The sequence below is a fragment of the Lepidothrix coronata genome, unplaced genomic scaffold (assembly GCF_001604755.1).
Source record: "Lepidothrix coronata isolate B3197 unplaced genomic scaffold, Lepidothrix_coronata-1.0 Scaffold241, whole genome shotgun sequence".
Lineage (NCBI taxonomy): Eukaryota > Metazoa > Chordata > Aves > Passeriformes > Pipridae > Lepidothrix > Lepidothrix coronata.
The window spans coordinates 857,468-876,628 of NW_016690421.1; the positions used below are offsets into that span (position 1 = coordinate 857,468).

At 37.7% G+C, this 19,161-nt stretch overlaps 1 protein-coding gene across 2 annotated transcripts in view; it reads right to left on the minus strand.

Moving 5' to 3' along the window:
* The window catches only part of PRIM2 (primase (DNA) subunit 2), a 100,611-nt gene extending 83,872 nt beyond the window's left edge, over positions 1-16,739 (minus strand). For both annotated transcript variants that reach the window (XM_017834820.1, XM_017834819.1), the window contains exons 1-4: positions 16,500-16,739; positions 15,738-15,841; positions 15,352-15,431; positions 9,313-9,433 (exon numbers count right to left, since the gene is read on the minus strand). In XM_017834820.1, coding sequence (XP_017690309.1) covers positions 9,313-9,433; positions 15,352-15,431; positions 15,738-15,841; positions 16,500-16,653 — 459 coding nt within the window. In that variant the 5' untranslated portion in view covers positions 16,654-16,739. The remainder of the gene's footprint in view (positions 1-9,312; positions 9,434-15,351; positions 15,432-15,737; positions 15,842-16,499) is intronic.
* Positions 16,740-19,161: the final 2,422 nt, after the last annotated feature.

Sequence of the window (19,161 nt, forward strand, 5' to 3'; positions counted from 1 at the left end):
AATAATTGACATCTTACAGCCTCAAGTATCTTATAGGTTAGACACACCTTCAGCAGCCCTGCAAAGACTTTGATCCTTGCCTTTTCTCTGAATTTCCATCACCTTGACGTTTTCAGGTGATGAGAAAGAGAAAAAAAAAACAAGGGCATCCCTAGCCCCTAACTAAAGCTGAGAGACAACTCCAGAATGCATTTAAAAATAGAATTTGCTTCCCTAAAGACTGGAACATGAAAAATAACCTTCCACTGGCATTACTGATTTAACCACTTTCACGTAAAATTGATTGAAGATGCAATGCAAAGGAATATGTTCCTCATAGTCTAAAGTCAGACTCAAGCTTTCAGTCAGGTTGTGCCTGTATCTCTACATACAGAGCACCATGAAACCATGAATCCCAACTTTTCTCAGTTCACAGAAGCTGGAAAAGATTATTTTTTTTCTGTTGTTTTTATTTTTTAAATTATTTTAATAAGAATACTATGGTTTGTCTATTTAATAGTTTCATCTCTAAAATGGCACTTGGAAGAACACATTTCAGTAATCATTAAAACCTAGACACAACTAAATACAGCATTCAGGATTCTAATAAAGACTAGAAAGACAAACAGGTTGCTTAACATTTGACAGCACTCAGTGATCCTCACCAGATAAAATACTGTGTTGTTCAAAACATTAAAAAACAAACAAACAAACAAAAAAAGCCCAAAACAAAACACAGAACTCATCCGAGGGTCTCATCTGGTGAACATCTGACCTTCCACACTGAACTGATTCAACTCACCTCACAGAAAACAATTCACTAGTTTTGCTTCCTTTGTTTGTAGCCAGTATAGTAAAATATTGACCACTATGTCAGCCTTTGGTTTGCCTAAGCAAAGAACAACAGGAAAAGGATCTTCCCATTTCAGTGATAGGGGGTCAGGTAGCATAGCTTGAGAAAATTCAACACTTCATCATAAGTCTCTCAGACTTAGAATATTTACAAAAATAAAGACATAAAAAGGGAAGGCATGAGAGGAAGGGGAAGAAGCAAGTAGTCAGGACAAGCTGTATTATTTCTAGGCTTTTTGTTTTCTACGTGCAGTTTATTCATTGATTTTTAATCACAGAACTGTCCAGGAAACACAAAGACACATAAATTTAGATTAAAGTATGAATAATTTAATATGTAAGGCTTAGTTACACAAACATAGTCAATGAGGTAGTTCAAAAATTTCAAAATAAATTTGATATCCTTACTCTGCTTTAATGAAGAGATAAAGATGCATGCACACATTATACCACTATACATGTGCAACTACTTAATTTTGGTGTTTCTAAGTCTCCCAGTAAGGAACATACATACATAACAACAGTCAACTACTGTAGTAGCTATAAACCTAGATATCAACAGTGTTTCCTTTATCTGGAACAAAAAAGAATTTTAAGAAAGCAACAGTCAATTCTATGACAAAGCCACAATTTGTTTTCACTTTAATCTACCTTCTGAAACTTGAATGATTAAACTAAGAAATGTATTGCTTCTTTTGAAATTAAGTACTTTAGGACAAGAATAACCCACCAGGTTTTCTAAAGCACTAATGGTATACGTGTTTCACTGTCTCATTTAACAAACCTAGCATTTAAAAAACTACCCTACTCCTAAGCCTTTCCAGATACAATTTTGTTTCTATTGTGACTTTAAGCATGGAGCTGACTGAAAAATAAATACTTTTAGGTTACTTTGGCCGTAAGGCACTGTTTCCCACTTAGGCGTCACTTCTGACCTTTGCTGTCACATGTAAGACAAGCATTGCTGATTTTCAAGCAAAGGGACAAATATAAGATTTAAGTAGTGGAAAACTAAGATAAAATTCAGAACCATTTCCTTAACAAACGCAAACCTCAGCCTATTTGGACAGTAAAATTAAGGTTTAGACAATTTTTACTTTTAGGCATTTTCCCCATCCTGTCTGGGAAAGGCAGAAATATTATTTGATACATCTAAAATGATCAGCCATAAACCCTATCAGAAGAACATTTTGGTTTAAACAGCTGCTACCAAAATGGATAATTATAGTCACAGTCTTTTGGTGGATAGACATGATATTGAGTATCTGTACTTACTAGGGACACAAACTAGTCCCCGTTCTCATTAATCCAATTCTGACTTTAGGATCTTCTGTATCCAATAAAGGCAGTCATAAAGCATTTTTTCAAGAAGCTAAATTACAAATATTTATACAACTGCCCCACTACCAAGATAAATGCTTTTGAAGAAAGCATAACAGCGATATCAGAAAGTCTCTCATAGGAGTACTCTGATCATAAAAATGGAAATTAAAGAAGTTTAATTTCTACTGCTTAAAGCTGCTAAAAAAGCACTTCAACTGCACCATCAAAGAGCTACAGCGCAAAAAAAATTCTAACACTTACGCATTTTGCACTTTCCGTTTTATTTTGCAGTTCTTATTCTTTCCTCTCAAATGATGCACTACAGAGCGTTAGCTCCCTCAACTGACTATTCCCATCTGCCATTTCTTCCACATTATTCTGATCCAAAGCATTTATTAAAATAACATGCTTTATAACAGCATTTAAAAATTAAGACAGCTAATTCTGCAATAACTGGCTGTTACCCTAAAATAAGGCATCTAAACTAGAAGTTATAAAAAAAAATTCACAGTATTTTTTTAAATTTCAAGAGGCTATTCAGAGGTAAAGAAGTTCTATAATAACTTAAACATGATTTTTTTCATCCTCTGTGGAGAAGAAAAAGCAACACAGATGTATTCAAAACGAAATATACTACACTTTGAAGTTTATTTCTTTTGCACACTGCAGAAAGATAACACTGAACAGAAGCATTGCAGGGAATATAAATTCAATTATACATCATTCTTACACCACGGATAAAGACATAATAATAACTATTAATTTTAATTTCTTGTGGAAGCAACAAAGAGGAAATATGTCTATTTAAAGGTATAAACAGTCTGAAGATAAGAAGAAAGATGGGTCACATGAAATCAGAACAATCAAGATGATGACCAGAACATCACCAAAAAATAAATTAAGGATAAAACTTTGCCTTCTGCTCCACTCTGCATTCCAGTATATCCAGTGAAATTTCTGGAAAGTACAGCAACAATTCAAAGCATGCAACAACACTTAGGAAAAAAAACCCAGAGAAAAGTAGCAATTCACCTGTGTCTGTCAAAAATTAGACTATTATTCCAATTATTGTACTTTATGACAGTGCACCAGACCTCAGAAACAGGGAAAAAAGCAAGTATCATATTGTGTCAAAAGGCCCTAAAGTCACTGAAAGATATTTTCACAAACAAATGACCGAACAGTTCCACAGAATCGTCTATAATCTGTGTTCAAAACCCATTGGAAAAGCCACGCATGGAAAAATTTAACCAAAAATAGTAGGACATACCAAGCAAAGTTTCGATACTACTTAGTTTTAAACTAAAATTTAACATTTCAGTTTCTAACCTGCATATTAAAACAGGAGCAGATTACATAGTGAAACGCCATGAGGCTGGGGACACTGCAAGAGCTCTGGAGAACAGGATCAAACAAGAAAATCTGGTCTAAAACTGAAGGCTGTAAAAATTGCAAAGGACACTCACAAAAACAACAAGTCACTATACAAAGAAAGGATAAAAGAAGAAATAACAAGAAAGTATAATGAGAGGAAGAAATACAAAGAAAAGGGAAAAACAAACAAATGGGGAAACAACCCCATCTTTCTCAACTAGTGGATAGAACAAGAAGAAATAGACTTATATCAGGATTCACACTTGTTAAAAAAAAAGTTAAAAGGAAAGTAAAGCAGCAGAATGATGATCACCACTGTGAGATATGAATATGCAAGCAAAGCTGTGACGTTTTCATGGACAAAGCAAATAAAACTACTGTAATCTTCAAAACATTGCTGCAAGTGATAAAGGTGAAACAAAACAAAACAACAAAACAAAAAACAAAACAAACAAAAAAACAAAATACACAGCACCTTGAAAGCAACCACAGAACATTTTGGTCCACCTGACCAGAAGAGACCCTTCAGCTGTCCCAAGAGAGAAACAAAGTGGGACTAGTTAAGATGAACAAGTTTTATGGCAAGTTTTCATAAGAACAAGGTGGAAAAGCACCAGAAGTTTATTAGATCTTCCAAATCAACACAAGATGTATCATCAACCCACAGCTGCAGATACTGAAAGGACAGATTTTCCACTTGATATCTAAGAACAAGTGGTAGGTCTTGGACAGTTAAAACTATGCAAGGTAAATTAGACAAGAGGCTGAAACTCAGACTAAGGGATTCAAAGGAGATACTTCTGACCATGACTTTCTGAATGACTTCCTAGTTAAAGCCCAAGAGTCACTTACCTGTAAAACCAGTTATTTTATATAATTCCTTCATATACTGAAGAATTTCCTTTGTGATTAAAATACTTTCTTCAATTACTATAACACTTAAAATATTAACTGTATTTCCCTTTAAATATCTTATATTAGTGGTTTTACTGCCAGAAACTGTCAGGCATCATTGATGTAATTACTCATTTATAGTAAGATTTTAATGCTCTAATCTTCTATATTGATATAAATCTCAACTGCACACCTGGTGTTTGCATACTCTCTTTGATGGGCTCTGTCACTTAAATGTCAGCATTTATTTCTCTTGAGTGCTGCTTAAGGACTTCCTGTGCTACCTACGTGACTGACTTAGCACATAGACTATTTAATGTGCCTTGAGAGCTGAAGATTACATGCCGTACATAAAAAGCTTCTGTATTTATCTAGATGACAACAGCAATATCCTTTAAAAACCTTTTTTCTTTCCTTTTTTTTTTTTTTTTGTAGCACATAAAGTATAGAACAGACTGAAAACATTCTAAAATACTTTCAGAACCATTCCATGATTCTCCTTTTACTGTGATAGACGACCATTTAATGTATCGGGGAAAATACTCTTAAAGTATAGATTTATTCTTGCTTTCCTTCTACCCTCTTCCTTTCTGGACATTTTATTTAATACTACGCACTCCACCTCTTGCCCAAGTTGGCATAAATTGATAGGTATAAGTACTAATATTTCAGACTGCTGTAAAACTTCGAGCACCAAACCAATGCTCCAGTAGGCTGGGCAGCACCACTCCAGGCATCTTCCACACTTGCCAGAGAAGAGATTGGCCAAAGCTATTCCTACAAGTGACTAAAATGCAATCTCCATGTTCATAGATCAAAAAAGTGTCTCAAACTCAAATCAAACTTCCTTCCCCCCCCCATAAAGTCCAGAGGCTTCTCACAGAAATACTAAAGATAAACTGACTTAATCCAGTGCCAGCTTTGTAAAAACTTTTCAAGGAAGAACTTACCTAAGCTTCAAATTTCTGTAATTTATACTAAATGTAGAAAGGCTTATTTTCACAGACATGGTAAAAATTTTTAATTATAATAATCCTATGCATGTTCAAACACTAACTCATTATCCTGAACTCATCATCTTTAACCTGAGTACTTCGAACAATTTATAGCCTTCCTTTTGCAAGTAGAAGGCATCTTTATAATCAGGTAAAACTCCACAGTTTATTTATTTCAATAAACCCTTTGCCATCTATTTTGCTCCAAATGTCAGCCACTGGACAAAAGAAATCCTATTAAAAAATTAAAATGTTTGTTTTCATTAAATTTCATTTCTATTTTTATTTTCAGAAAGCTCTTGCTCTTTGATTAAAAATCTCTTTAATCATGAAATCAGAATTACTATCATATCAAACTCTCTACATCTTATTGTCATATAAAAAACTTTTGAAATCTGGTATGTTTTCTTCTAGTTATTAACAACTTCATTTTTGCCAAAAAGTTGCTAAATAAGATCTTTTTATTAGGTATTCAAAGATCTTTACAACTTCTTAAGTATTATCCATGAGTGGGACTGAAGACTTCTTGATTCTAAAAAGCAGTAATTTTCAATCCATAATTCACAAAATCTCAGAAATTAGTCTGCAAAACCCCTGCAAAAAATTATTTGAATAAAAGTCTCACTTTCTCATGCATGTAAGCAAAAAAGAGAAGGAGAGAGGTGGCAGCCATGGAATTCTCAATGTTAGGTTCACTTTGTTGGCGCTGTAAATGAAAACAACTCTGACAAAACTGTACAAGACAATCCACTTATTTCTCCTCCCCAAAAAACAGTTGACAAGTTCTTTCATTAAATACTGAGAATCACTCTTACAGTGGTTCTTCAAACTTTTGACATAAGCTACACCAGACTACACCAAGATTTGTGCTTTAGCAGCTCCAGCCTTTTCAGACTACAATTCTGAAATCAGAACCACCACCCAGAAAATGCAAGGCACCTGTTTTCTCTTTAAAGAAATTTAAATAAGTTTCTTAGGGTATCTTAAGAAATTAAAAGTTCCATAGTAGAATTTCTACCCATTTACCCATTTAAAAACTGGACTGTAATATCACAACTTAATTCCTTTTCCTTGAAGACCACCCCCTTTCAAACAGGTAGAGCACAAAGCTTGATTTCCAACTTGGTTTATTGCACAATAAGGCACGAAAACATTGTAACTTCTAGTAGAGAAGTATGAGGAGAATAGTTCATCATAATTTCCTTTGTAAAGCCCCTTGCAAATAGAACGTTGAGAAAAAGAATACTGCTTTTAGAATGGCCTTACTTTTTAGTGGCCCCTACATAGCACCATAGAGTTTAGACCTCTTTCAGATACAGACAGAATTCCTTAGTAATATTCAAATGTTTTATACATGATAGTGCAAGGAAGGATTAGTTTTGCTTAAATTTCTGTAAGAATTGGAAGCGGGGGGCAGGGGATGTAGAAGTAGGGAAGTAGATTTCCAATGACATGATGTTTTGTTGCCTCAACAGGAGTAAGAAAGTAATATCTTCTTAATCATTTTGATATATTGAAGGCACATTCAGTAGCACAGAACCAAGCCATACTCCTAGCTATTTCCAGCAACCCGCAAATATTAATTTATTCTCACAAGCCTGAATACTGAATCTGTGACAGGAGAATACGAGGCTGGGGAATAAGCAATGGAAATAGAGCTCCACAAACATACCATTCACTGAAAGGTCTGTTGCACCAGAGAATGGCATTTCTAATAGTCTCTCGAAGACCCAGGAAAGCCCATCTGTTATTCTCAATGCTGAAAAAACCCTATTTCATCCTCAACATACACTGATGCCAGATATTTCATTCTAGCAATATACAACATACATCAGCCACCTACCTTAGAATATTAAAGTTCTTCTAATTAAGCAGTATTTTAAGAGAAAATTTTTTTCAGTAGGCTGATGATTGTACGTTAATTTTTATTAACTTAAGTTTACTCTGAGAGCTACAGGCAAGGCTGGAGCTTCCTAACAGAACACTTCATAGCTGCATTGCAAAGTATTGTTAAAATCATTAACATAGAAACTGGAATAGACATTTTCCTTTAATCCACTCAGACAAATAAAACAGTATATAATAGCAGGAACTCTTTTCTAATATCCCTAAAACACCTCAAAAACAACAGTTGTTTGTCTACATAGATTTGTCATTTTCAAGGTTTTTCATTAGTTGTTAAAGAACCAGAGTCAAAAGGGAAAAACATTTTGAAACTAATTTCTAATGAGAAAGCAACAAATTCTGAATAAGAGCATTTACAGAATTTTGGACAAAACTTATATTCTGTATTCTTCATAGCATGTACTTAATGGGCCAAAATCAAATGGTCTATTAAACCAAAGTAGTATAATTTATGTGTATGTGCATTTATATGGTCTATGTAACAATAAAACTGCTACTTAATTGTACATAATTTCTCTTAAAATTATATATAAATCCTTCAACACATTATGTAACTTTTAGCTACTACATTTAATACCAGCCTTTTTTGTGTTTTTTAAGCTAAATCATAGTCTTGGCTATATATCTATAGCTCCACTAACTCACATAATATGCACAAACAAGCAGAACCAAATGTTTTTTAGCATGCACAAACATACAACCATGTGTCCCCATGGGGACAATTACACAGTCAGTTACTTTTCTGAGCAATCCATACAAGATTTGCATGCTAGGATTATTAAATTTTAACTATGTCCTCAACAGCTATCTGAAGCATTCATTGAATGCATGTATTTTTAATTTTCACACAGTTTTCCAGATGTCAGTATTCATGGAGGGAAAAATGTATGAAGTCCCCAGGTCACTGTGGTTTCCCTCAGTTTCTATAGCAAGCAGCCACATCTTAAAAGTAGTCAGTAGATTGCAAAGGTTCTAGAGGAAAGCTTATGAGCAAAGATATATGTTGACCAAAATTATTTTCCAAGTGAAGTCAATAATCTGATGAGAACAGATTGCATATACACTTCACATAAGAATCAAACACAGCCATTGCTTTATTACTGAAACCTCTAGGGTCAATTATCACACAATTCATCAAGAAAGCAAGGCAATTTTAACCTGAGTGTTATTTGCCCAGATAAGACAGACAAGACTAGGAAGGGCATTGACCTGTTGGAGCGAGTCCAGAGGAGGGTCACCAAGATGATCAAAGGGATGGGGGACCTCTTGTATCAGGAAAGGCTGGGAGAATTGGGATTATTCAGCCTGGAAAAGAGAAGGCTTCAGGGTGACCTAACTGTGGCCCCCAGTACTTGAAGGGACCCTTCAGGAAAGATGGAGAGGGACCTTCTACAAGGCCATGTAGTGACAGGACAAGGAAAAATGGCTTCAAACTCAAGGAGAGTAGGTTTAGACTAGATATTAAGAAGAAATTCTTTAGTGTGAGGGCGGCGAGGCACTGCAACAGGCTGCCCAGAAAAGCTGTGGATGCCCCATCCCCCGAAGTGTTCAAGGCCAGGTTGGATAGGACCCTGAGTAACCTGGTCCAGTGAAATCTGTCCCTGTCCAAGCCAGGGGGGGTTGAAACTAGATGACCTTTAAGGTCCCTTCCAACCCAAACCATTCTGGATGGATTAGATCAAGAATCATCGAATCTTGATTCAAAAATACCTCCTATCAGCTCTTGTAAACCTTGTCAACTTATCTGTGTAATTACACATTGTTTCAGTTGTGTTTGTTGACTGAAGCACACAGTCTTATATGACTTAATCCTCATTTCTGTGGCACACACACACTATTCTCCAAGTTCAGAAGTTCTGTGTAGTTGGGGTTTTTTTGAAACCATAACTGCATTTTTTATTTTTTAAACACAAGCGCTAAAACTATCTTAATGAGAATTTAAAAAAACAACAGGCGCATGCAACATAAATACAGAAAGTAACATACTTACAGCTTCAAATGATAAATTAACATGTTCCAGGAATTTCTGCATTAAACCATCAGTTAGTTGGCTGAAGCGATACCGGAAGAGATCCATTTCTTGCTGAAGAAACCAACGTCTGAGATCCTCACTGCAAAGGAATAATGAAAAAAAAACCATAATGCATTTTCAGAACATGCATTCTCTCTTTCCTTAAAAACCAGACCTCAAACCTAGTGAATACGGCATTAAATGTAATGCTGACTTTGGGATGTAACCCACAAACTGGGGAGCTTGGGAGTGAAGGCAGGATATTTTCAGTAATGAGCACTCAATCAGAAAAGACTTCTGAAGAGACAATACACAAAGAAGCATGTTTTGAAAGGACAGAGGTAGTCAATGCCAACACTAAAAATTGCTCTGTAGGTATGAAAGCTGTCACTCTCTTAAACGGTACTCACCATTTCTTACTTGTTTTGGATAAAAATACTCAATCGTAAGTAACATTCTCCCTCGGTATTTAAAGAAAAGCTTTTTTTCCACAACATGGCACAGAATTTCTTCATTGTACAACTAATATCACAATTCACCTGATGAGGCAAATACATTTTGAAGGCTACTTCTTTTAAGTCTCGCTTTTAGGGTAGCTCCAGCTGAAGGAACATGCACACATCTCAGATACTATGACAATAGTGCTCTCCATTCTAGGCAACAAACAGCCTGGAAACAGGCAAAAGGAAAATATACGGAAATGAACTTGGGTGAGGAACACAAATAGAACATCTAATTCTTGACAAAGAGAAAAAGGGGTTTAGCAACTGCAGGTGATCAAGTAGGAGAACAAACAAGAACACAGGGACAGGAGTCAGTAGACAGTATAAAACAACAGCAAGTCTCCAAGTACTCTAAGTTTTCATATAACTCTTTACATTCCAGTGCTCAGATTCCCAGGCATCAGCGCACTGCTCAAAGCTATAGCAAATAGCTACCAAAATACCAGTAACAAAAGCCACCTTGTATGTACAAGCACAGAATGCAGATGATGCTGTACCTCACTACCACAGGGCACTCTCTTGAACTGTCCTCTGAGAGCTACTGTGTAGGCCACTGCCATGGCAATTCACAGAGCACAGAAATACTGCAGTCTTACATGTTCTTCTTAGAATATCTAGATGTCTTTTCCCATTGGGAACACATGGATCACAACAGTCATTTGTGCTTTTGCAGACAATACCTCTGGTTGAAAAAAAGTAATTATTACTCAAAGTAATTCCAGATGGAAAAGCTCTGTTCTAAAGCATAGAGTATAAGAAGAATAAACCTGTGGATGGTTTCAGTGCTTGGGACATACTAATAATCTGTGCAACTTAAAATGGAAGTTAATGTCTTCATGACAGATCTGTTGCAGTTCTTCTATGTGCATCTCAGGCAGTAATAAAACCCTAAGATGTGACAATTTTACTCTTTTCCTAGTTCATCAACTTCACACTGCATTTGTTTTCCTAAGTGGGAAAACAAACAAATGAAATATCAACGCACACACCAATGAAAAACAAATCACAACCACAATTATTTATAGTCACTTTGGAGGCCAGCCGGTCTGTTGTTCTTCCTTTCCTTCAAAGGCTGTAATCCCACCTACACACTTAAGTTACCAAAACAAGAAAATATTACTGTAATCTCTAATACACACACCTATCTGGATTCTTCCTACAGCTGACGAGCTGACTTTACACTATTGTGTATGTCCCAGCATATACTTTAAAACTGATTTTCCTAGGATCATCATCATTGGGGCATTATTTACTTCATTTCTAAAGACAAACCATAACTTATCCTCATTATTCACACGTAAAAACTGTACACTCTCACTTCAGACACACATTAGTATTTATACTTATTATCAAAACCCCAAGCTTAACTGAAAAGCAATATCACTGTCATTAGACTGACCAAGCTGCTGATGCACATGAGGGAGTTGCAGGTCACTGAACTGTAGACATAAAGGATATCTCCTTGTTTTTTGCCACTTAACTTCCTGGTGTGCAGGTTACTCAACAGTTAAAACCAGTTCATAGATTCCCAACTATAAAAATAATATAAAAGAACAGGCTCTTTTGTATAGGGAACAGCACTTGAGAGGGTGGGATTGGAATGGAAATACTCTTCACCCCCCCAAGGAAGAGTAGGAAAAAACAGCATATTTGTTGGGAAGCATCAAGGCAGAAGTACCTGAGGAAAGGCATGCAAATGTTCATAAATCTGGAACTTAAGACTAGCAGTGCACAGTCCACAGTAATACCAGAGTTCAGTTACCAACAACCGAATACTGATTCGTGAAAACCCTCGGCATGGGCCAGATCGCTGTTAGGCAACCAACACCAGAGGATTCCTCAGAGTTTAAGTTCCAAAAAGTGACAGCAAGGGGAACATGGGTACAGAAAACACACAAAAGTAAACGCTACTCAACATAAGGGGTAGGAATTTTAGCACATGAGTCTAATTTATCATATAGAAAAAACAGCAGGAAGTAGTGAAAAGGCCTTGCCAAGTTTGAAAAAGAACTTATATCCTTGTTCTGTGACACAGACCAAACCAAATTAACAAAAAGGCATAAAAGTATGTTTGATAGTTTTCTGAATAGAAGAGTTTTGCTGTCAGAGCAGAGGCAAAATTTATTTATTCCATCTTAAGAAAGTAAAGTGAAGATTATGTGCCTGTGACTTAGAAGGTTCTTCATAGCCAATTTGCTGAAGTGAAGAGAGATGTAATATACAGAAGCAAAAATGCAGTCATGTCCAACATGCAAACAAAATTGTCTTTAGATCTGCATCTGTCATGAAAGCAAACAATACAAGATTATTCTATTTCCTGATCCTGAGAGATATAAGTGACATTACAAGAGGTGTGAAAGAAGAGTATGGATGAGACTGTTCTATTCAGACTGTACATACCCCATCTTATGGGAATAAGCTTTACAGTCTTGGATTTTAGAAGACAGAAGAAGGAAAGTGAAGAGATGATGACTACATTACAAATTTAACTGACCAGAATGGTGGAGATGACCACTTCAGAGCGTGTAAAAACCAAACCAAAATAATTCAATTTGTAAGTGAGGACTGATACAGACTAGAAAAAAAAAAATCGATGTAAATTCATACCCCTTGGTGGCACTGTTGGCCAACTGGAAACTAAAAAATGCGCAGGAAAAGGAGCCTGTAAACACAGCTGCCACAGGAACTGAATTCAACCTAGTTTGCAGCTATGTCTATGTAAGTACACTTTTTCAATCACTCCTACCTTAACAGCCCTCATCAATTAAACTAATGACTTGTGCCAAGCTTATTTTTCTGCCCCAGTATGATAAAAACTTGAAGCATAGTATATTCTATTTGCCTTCCAATTTTATCTTCTGGGGAACATGCCAGTTTTAGATGACAGAAATATCTCATCCCTAAATAGTTGCTTTTCAAGAGAGAATGAAGAATGCTGGGTACTGGGTCACCTCATGGGGCTTAAGACATTATTTTCCATTTCAGGAGCAAGCACTAAATCCACCTTTTCAAAGAAATGGCAAAAGTGGAAACTGACTAAAAGCTGCTTTATTGCTATGGAGCATCAACCAACTGCACATAAACTGGAACACAAAAAGTTGTTTGAAGAGTGCTCCAGAGCTCCATCCATGGCCCCTCCTCGATCTAAAGGAGTCTTTCGCCCTAGACTACAAAGCCAGGCTGATTCTGTGGCCCAAAATAGATTGTAATCATTTCTGCATAGTGGCTCACCTTCAGAAAGCTGCCCACCTCTGTCCTGCTTATAGCCTAATTTTTAAGATACTTCCCTGAAACACAGGGTTTGAACAGTGTCTCCCATTTGCTTACTATGCAAGAATGCCAGTCAAATAAATCCTCAAACAGAAGATAATCATCTTCTTCTAAAAAGACAGCTTGCAGAGAAAAAGAAAGCAGTCAAATTATCTGCATCTATCATTAATTCCAGGAGATTCTAGAGCCATTATAGATAAGTAGGGCAGGAGGGTAAAGACATCACATCACTGACAAGGGTAAATGTTTAGCCAAGTCCCTGCTGGGATATTTCTGACTGAGGCAGCCTTTCACTCAGCTTACTATCCACTGTCATTCACATGCCTTCTCCCTGCTCAGCACAGAGGACAAAGCCTAGTAAATTCCACTCCTTAGCCTAATACCTAACCTTCAGGCTTTTGCTAGGTGGCTTAGGTTGCCTTCTGTGAATCTGACCCAAACTCATTTTTCCTGAGGTCAGAGACCAACCCAAAAATAGACACCTCTTGAATTCCAGATCAGATTCTTGCCACTAGAAAATTCTCCATAAGAGCAGAATTTTTTTCAAATGTGTCATTACCAAAACTCTCAAAGCATCTAATCTTCCACTGATAAGCAATGGTCTAAATAAGCTAAATAATAACTAAATGTTTAAAGTAAAGATTTACAAGAGAGGATAATGGAAGTCAAACTGACTATTCAAAATGCCACTAGCTGCATAACACAAACCATTACATTTTCAAGGGCCTTTTAGTGCCCAGGCTAATTGAGGATACTATCTTTTAGAGGGTTTTGGTAAACTCACAACATAGGTAAAGCAAGATAATTTCCAGTATGACTAAGGGAGTTTATAAAAATACACACAACAAACACAGGCACTAGAAAGAAACCAGCATTACATTTGTTATTCACAATCACAAATTATACATGTAGAATACAGAAGGGTAGAAGGAATTTCAGTTGTAATTCTGTTATTTAACTTGCTCCCTTCTTTCAGGATTTCAAACTATGCTATCAGAGTCAATGGCTGGTATTGATCTTCACATTCACAACCTGTTCCTCACTGTACCTGCATCATAGATCTAGCTGGTTCATCGATCACATACATTGACAAACTGTCTTCAGCACAGCCCAGATGCCTTTTGACAGGACAACATGATGGGATGTAAACAATCCATAAGATTTCAGGGTGTTTAAAAGTTAACCAGGGCCTGGTGAACTCATGGTGAGGTTTGATCTATCTGGAGGCGTTTGAGGCCTCTGCTACTTCCTATTCTGATCAGATGTTCTGGAGCAGGAACCCAAATCCATTTCAAAGACAAGCATCATTCATTCCAGCTCCATATTTTGGCTTAGACCACAATCCCACAATCCTTCCTACTCACTTTTCCGGCCTGTTTTTTGCTGACAAATCTGTATCCAACCATAGCAGCACCTCAGTCACATCACCTATCACAGTATAATATGTATTCTACCACATTCACATAATTTAAATAGACTATATTGCAACTTAAAGTGCAATTGAATTAACAGTTCAAAACAGTACATACTTCATATTTGCCAGGTTTAATTTTTAAAAAGACTGCAATGACAAGGAGTCAGGAGTTCACACTAATGTATAACAAAGCTGCTAGCAGACATAAAGCACTGACAGCTTCTATAATTTCATCCAAAAACTACAGGAGAAGCAAAAACAATGCACTTTACTTTTTGCTTGAGATCTCACACAACAAAAAAAATGCATTGCAACCATCCACAGCAATGAATTTGGACAAAAAGCAGAGTCAGTAGAGGAAACCTCAAACTAAATTGTATTTTTAGTTTGTCAGAAGCAAGGCTCTCTATACAATAATATAAAGCCTATTTACATTGTCAGGTCTTTGGTCAGTTATCAATAGTTTTAGCATATACAGCAGTGAAATTATATTATTAATCACTGCAAATGCCTGACAAACACACTTAATACTGACATGCTTTCATCTCAAAAAAAGATATGAAGAGACTCAAATCAATGCTCTGTGTATAAAAGCCAAAAGTTTGTTGGTTTTTTTTTTAATTATTACAAAATCCAAATACTAATTTTGATCCCACATATCCCTTTTCATCACAGTTGAAATCAGGTTCCTAGCAAAAAAAAAGCTGTTTGAGCCTACCTTTCAATAGAAATGCAACTCCAAAGTATCTGTAATGTCTATAATAAAGCAATGTAGTATCTGTATACATTTAAAATTAATGACGAGTACAGCATAATCCAAAAAGTACTTACGACTGGCAGTAAGCAAGGCGTAGTATGAAATGAGAGATATGATCTTTTCTTCTTGCCTCATAATCATCTTCAGCCAAAGCCTACAGAATATATTGTTATTATTTTAGAGAAATAATTTCTCCCAGATTAAAAAGTCACAATTAATTTACCACTGCTGTTCAAGATTGTCTAAACTCATCTTTTAGGCAATAAATGCAAACTATTAAGGAAGGCGGTAACCCTAAAGAAAGAAATATATATCCTAAAAGAAAAACTACATCTCTGACAAAATGACAGAACTGCAGTTTTAGAAATAGTATGTCATCACCTCTACTTTTATTCATAATTCTTGAATGGTGTAAAGAACATAAAGTGCAAGAGAGTTACATGTTCCGATTTTTACTTACTCTGTAGGGAAACTTAAGTTTCCGGAGCTCATTCTCCAGCTTAGTTTTGTACGAATCAGTACTTCTTACATAGCTCACACCAAGGTTTTCAACTACTTTGAGCACTGGACAAAAAAAATAAAGTCCATGTTAGAGAGAACATGTTGAAAAGAAATCCAAATGTATCACAGCTTGGAAAAGGCACAAACTAAGGTAAGGCCACAGGAATTGCTTTTAGCGGTAGGAGGAGCAAAAGCGTGAGAAATGTAGAGGATAAAGTGTGGCCCACGAGTCCTTAACAGCTGGCCCAACTCCGGGATCCATAGAGTCACAAGGAAAGGGAGACAGCTAACTGATGGATCACTCTCAGGACATCCGTTTCCACCGTAAAGACAGACACCTTGGACCCCGCCGTTTTCAGGAATTCAGGGGAATCCTTGGCTCCCCACCTGAATCGCAGTCCTGAGAGACATCAAATATGTCGCAACACCCATAGAAAGTGAAACGTGGTCGTAAAAACTACCAGTGTAAACCAAAACTACACAGTCCGGACATCTACACCGAATGGTTATGGTGAAATCTGTCTCAGCACCCTGAAATGCCCAAAGCAGCGCGCTTCCCTTTAGCGGGGGCTCCTGCCAGCAGGAGCAGCAGCCAGCTCGCGTTCACATCCGGCAAAGGGAGCAACCGGGCCCGCCAAAAACACACACAGCCTGACAGGAACGGTAAAAAGCATCGAGGGAGGAGAAGGGAGAGAGGCAGGGAGGGAGGGACGCTACTCACGCTTCAGGCGGTCGATGGCAAAGCTCTCGAACTCCACCAGCGAGATGCTTTCCGTGGGGGGCTCCAGGTAGAACTGCAGGCTGTGAGGGTACAGCTCCCGTCGGTCCCCAGCCAGCCGCAAATGCTTCTGCCTCGCTCGGCTGGAGAACTCCATCTGTGCCGCCCCAGAGCTGCCTCCGGCCCCGTCCCGTCCCGACCGACCCCCGCCCGCCGAGACACAGCGAGAAGCCCAACCTGTCCCCGGCCCGAGCCCCGGCTTCCCGCGCTCCGCCGGCCACGCCCACTTCCGCGATGAGCCGCGCCTCTCGCTCTGCCATTGGCAGGCGGCAGTGAGGGGGCGGGGCCCCGCTCTCACGTGCCCACAGCCGTCATGGCGGCTCCGTGCACGGCGGGCGGAACCTCGCTAAAAGGTGCCCACCCCCGGCATGGCGGCTCCGAGCACGGGGGCATCCTGGGCTCTTCTACAATTGTATCGTTTTGTCATTTTTCCACGATACTGCAGGATTTGCCATCTCTGCCGCCGTGTTGACCATTTTTGCTGCAGCTGGGGTTATATTATGTTTTATGTCCCGAAAAGTTAGTTAATCATCTTGCAACAGAGAGTTAAGGGGTGGGAAATCAGAACTGACATAGAGTTTGTGCTCACAAAGTGAGGAAAATCAGTAGCTTATGCTGGCAAGTTCTTAAGAGCAATGAAATGATCATGGACCAGGACACACACCGGTCTTGTGTTCGTGGGCAACACCTGAGACATTCCGAAGTAATCCGACTGCAGCTTTAACAAACACTGCGACTGGCAGCCAGCCTGCAGCTGCAGACTGCTTCTGTACTAGATTAAACAAGGTGTTGAGCTCAGCTGATGCAGGATAATCCACTCCATCCTTCAAAATAAGGTGGCCACATTGCCTACAGAGGATATTGATGTGCTTGTGCTAATTCTCAGATTGTGAAGTGTGCTCTTTGGTCTGGGCCAAACTCTGCCAAGGGACCATGGGAACATTTTAACAGGATAGAAAGTCAAGCTTCAATCTCCAGGACTGCTCTGTAGTTTTCCAGGAAAAAACATGCTATTGATATATTTTGATATAGTGATAATTTTATAATATATTTAACCCAAAGCAAGTTCATATCTTCATATGTATATATGTATATAAAGCAACCTTAATGCAAAGCAACCTTTTTTTCAAATAGACACTGTTCATCCCACACAGTTTCTTCCCTTCTCCACCTGGCTGCAACATGAGTTGCTCAGGAGTAGGAGTGCATCTGCCAAAATTCACCTAGTATTTGCAAGAAATCAGCTTTTGCCTTTGACCAGTGTGTTCATACCCAGAGACTGACAGTGCTCCACCCAGGGCAGGTCAGGTCGAGGAGTTTGGTCAGGTTCCCACATTTGTTTAGAGTGCTGTACCTGGCCTCGACTGGAGGGGGAGAAGTGTGACAATGCCGAAGAGTACAGCAGAAAACAACGATACTTTTCATTTTAATTAAATTTCCATTCATGTTTTAGGGTTTGGCACATAAACAGTACCACACCTTTTGAAATCATGGTATGCAGTTTGCTGGCCATTTCTACTGAACCACGTCCTGCTGATTTTTAACAACTCGGCAGTTATGTCTATGTCTGCTGTTTTACTTCTATTTTTTTTTCATTTATTGCTGAATATTGATCCTGAAATTGTCTGTAATTAGGTGAAATCTATCCTGTTTGTTTTTTTTTGAAGTTCGCTTAACTAATAACACTAAGAGTATTGCAAAATACCATAAGATTACTTCAGCAGAAATTAAGAATCAAAATTAACATCTATATTACTAGACTTAAATGCTATATTACTAGACTTAAATGAATCTTACAATGTAAGACCTTACCTTGTCACACACACCAAAAAATATTGGGAAAAGAAAATAGGAAAAAAAAGTGAAAATTTATCACCTTGATAAAACTCCCCAAATATAGTACTTCAAACCTTCTTACTGATGCATTTATTGAGACCTACAGATGGTAATACTTCTCACTATAGCATTTTGGTTACTTTTTTTTAAAGTATATTTTCATCACTCCCACAGTAACGTTACCAGTAGGGTCTGATTTTTTAAGTATTTTTAAGATAATTATTGATTTTGTAAAAACCCACCTCACAAATGTTTTACAACAACATCCATATGGTCAGCTGTCAAACTGTCCCAATCATCCCATCCAAACACAGTCCAATTTAGCATACCCAAAACTGTTCTGCTACTTAATTAACACAGTGTTGGGAGGAAAGAGTTAAAAGTGGGAAAATGAGGAGGAGGATGGTAGATTTGCTCAAGTGACCTTGAAGCTGGGAATGCCAAAGCCTGGAGAACAACAGTGTGGGAAACCCCATATATTGTACCTACTGCTGCTTATTCTGTCTCTGTTTTGAGAAGATTTCTGTGTAGAGACAATGTAGGTGTTTTGAGAGACTTTGAGGCAGTCTCATGGACATGTTTGAGCTCCCTCTTTCAGGAAAGATTAAAGCTCAGGGGAGATCACAGCATGATGGTAAACTATGCATGTGTGGGCCCTTGATAAATTGGGGCAAACAGCAATACTGACACCCACCAGCATGGATTGAGCTGGGATCCTCCAGTTAGCAAGGTAATGAAATAAATTTTCTCTTTTTATTTCAGTCATGGT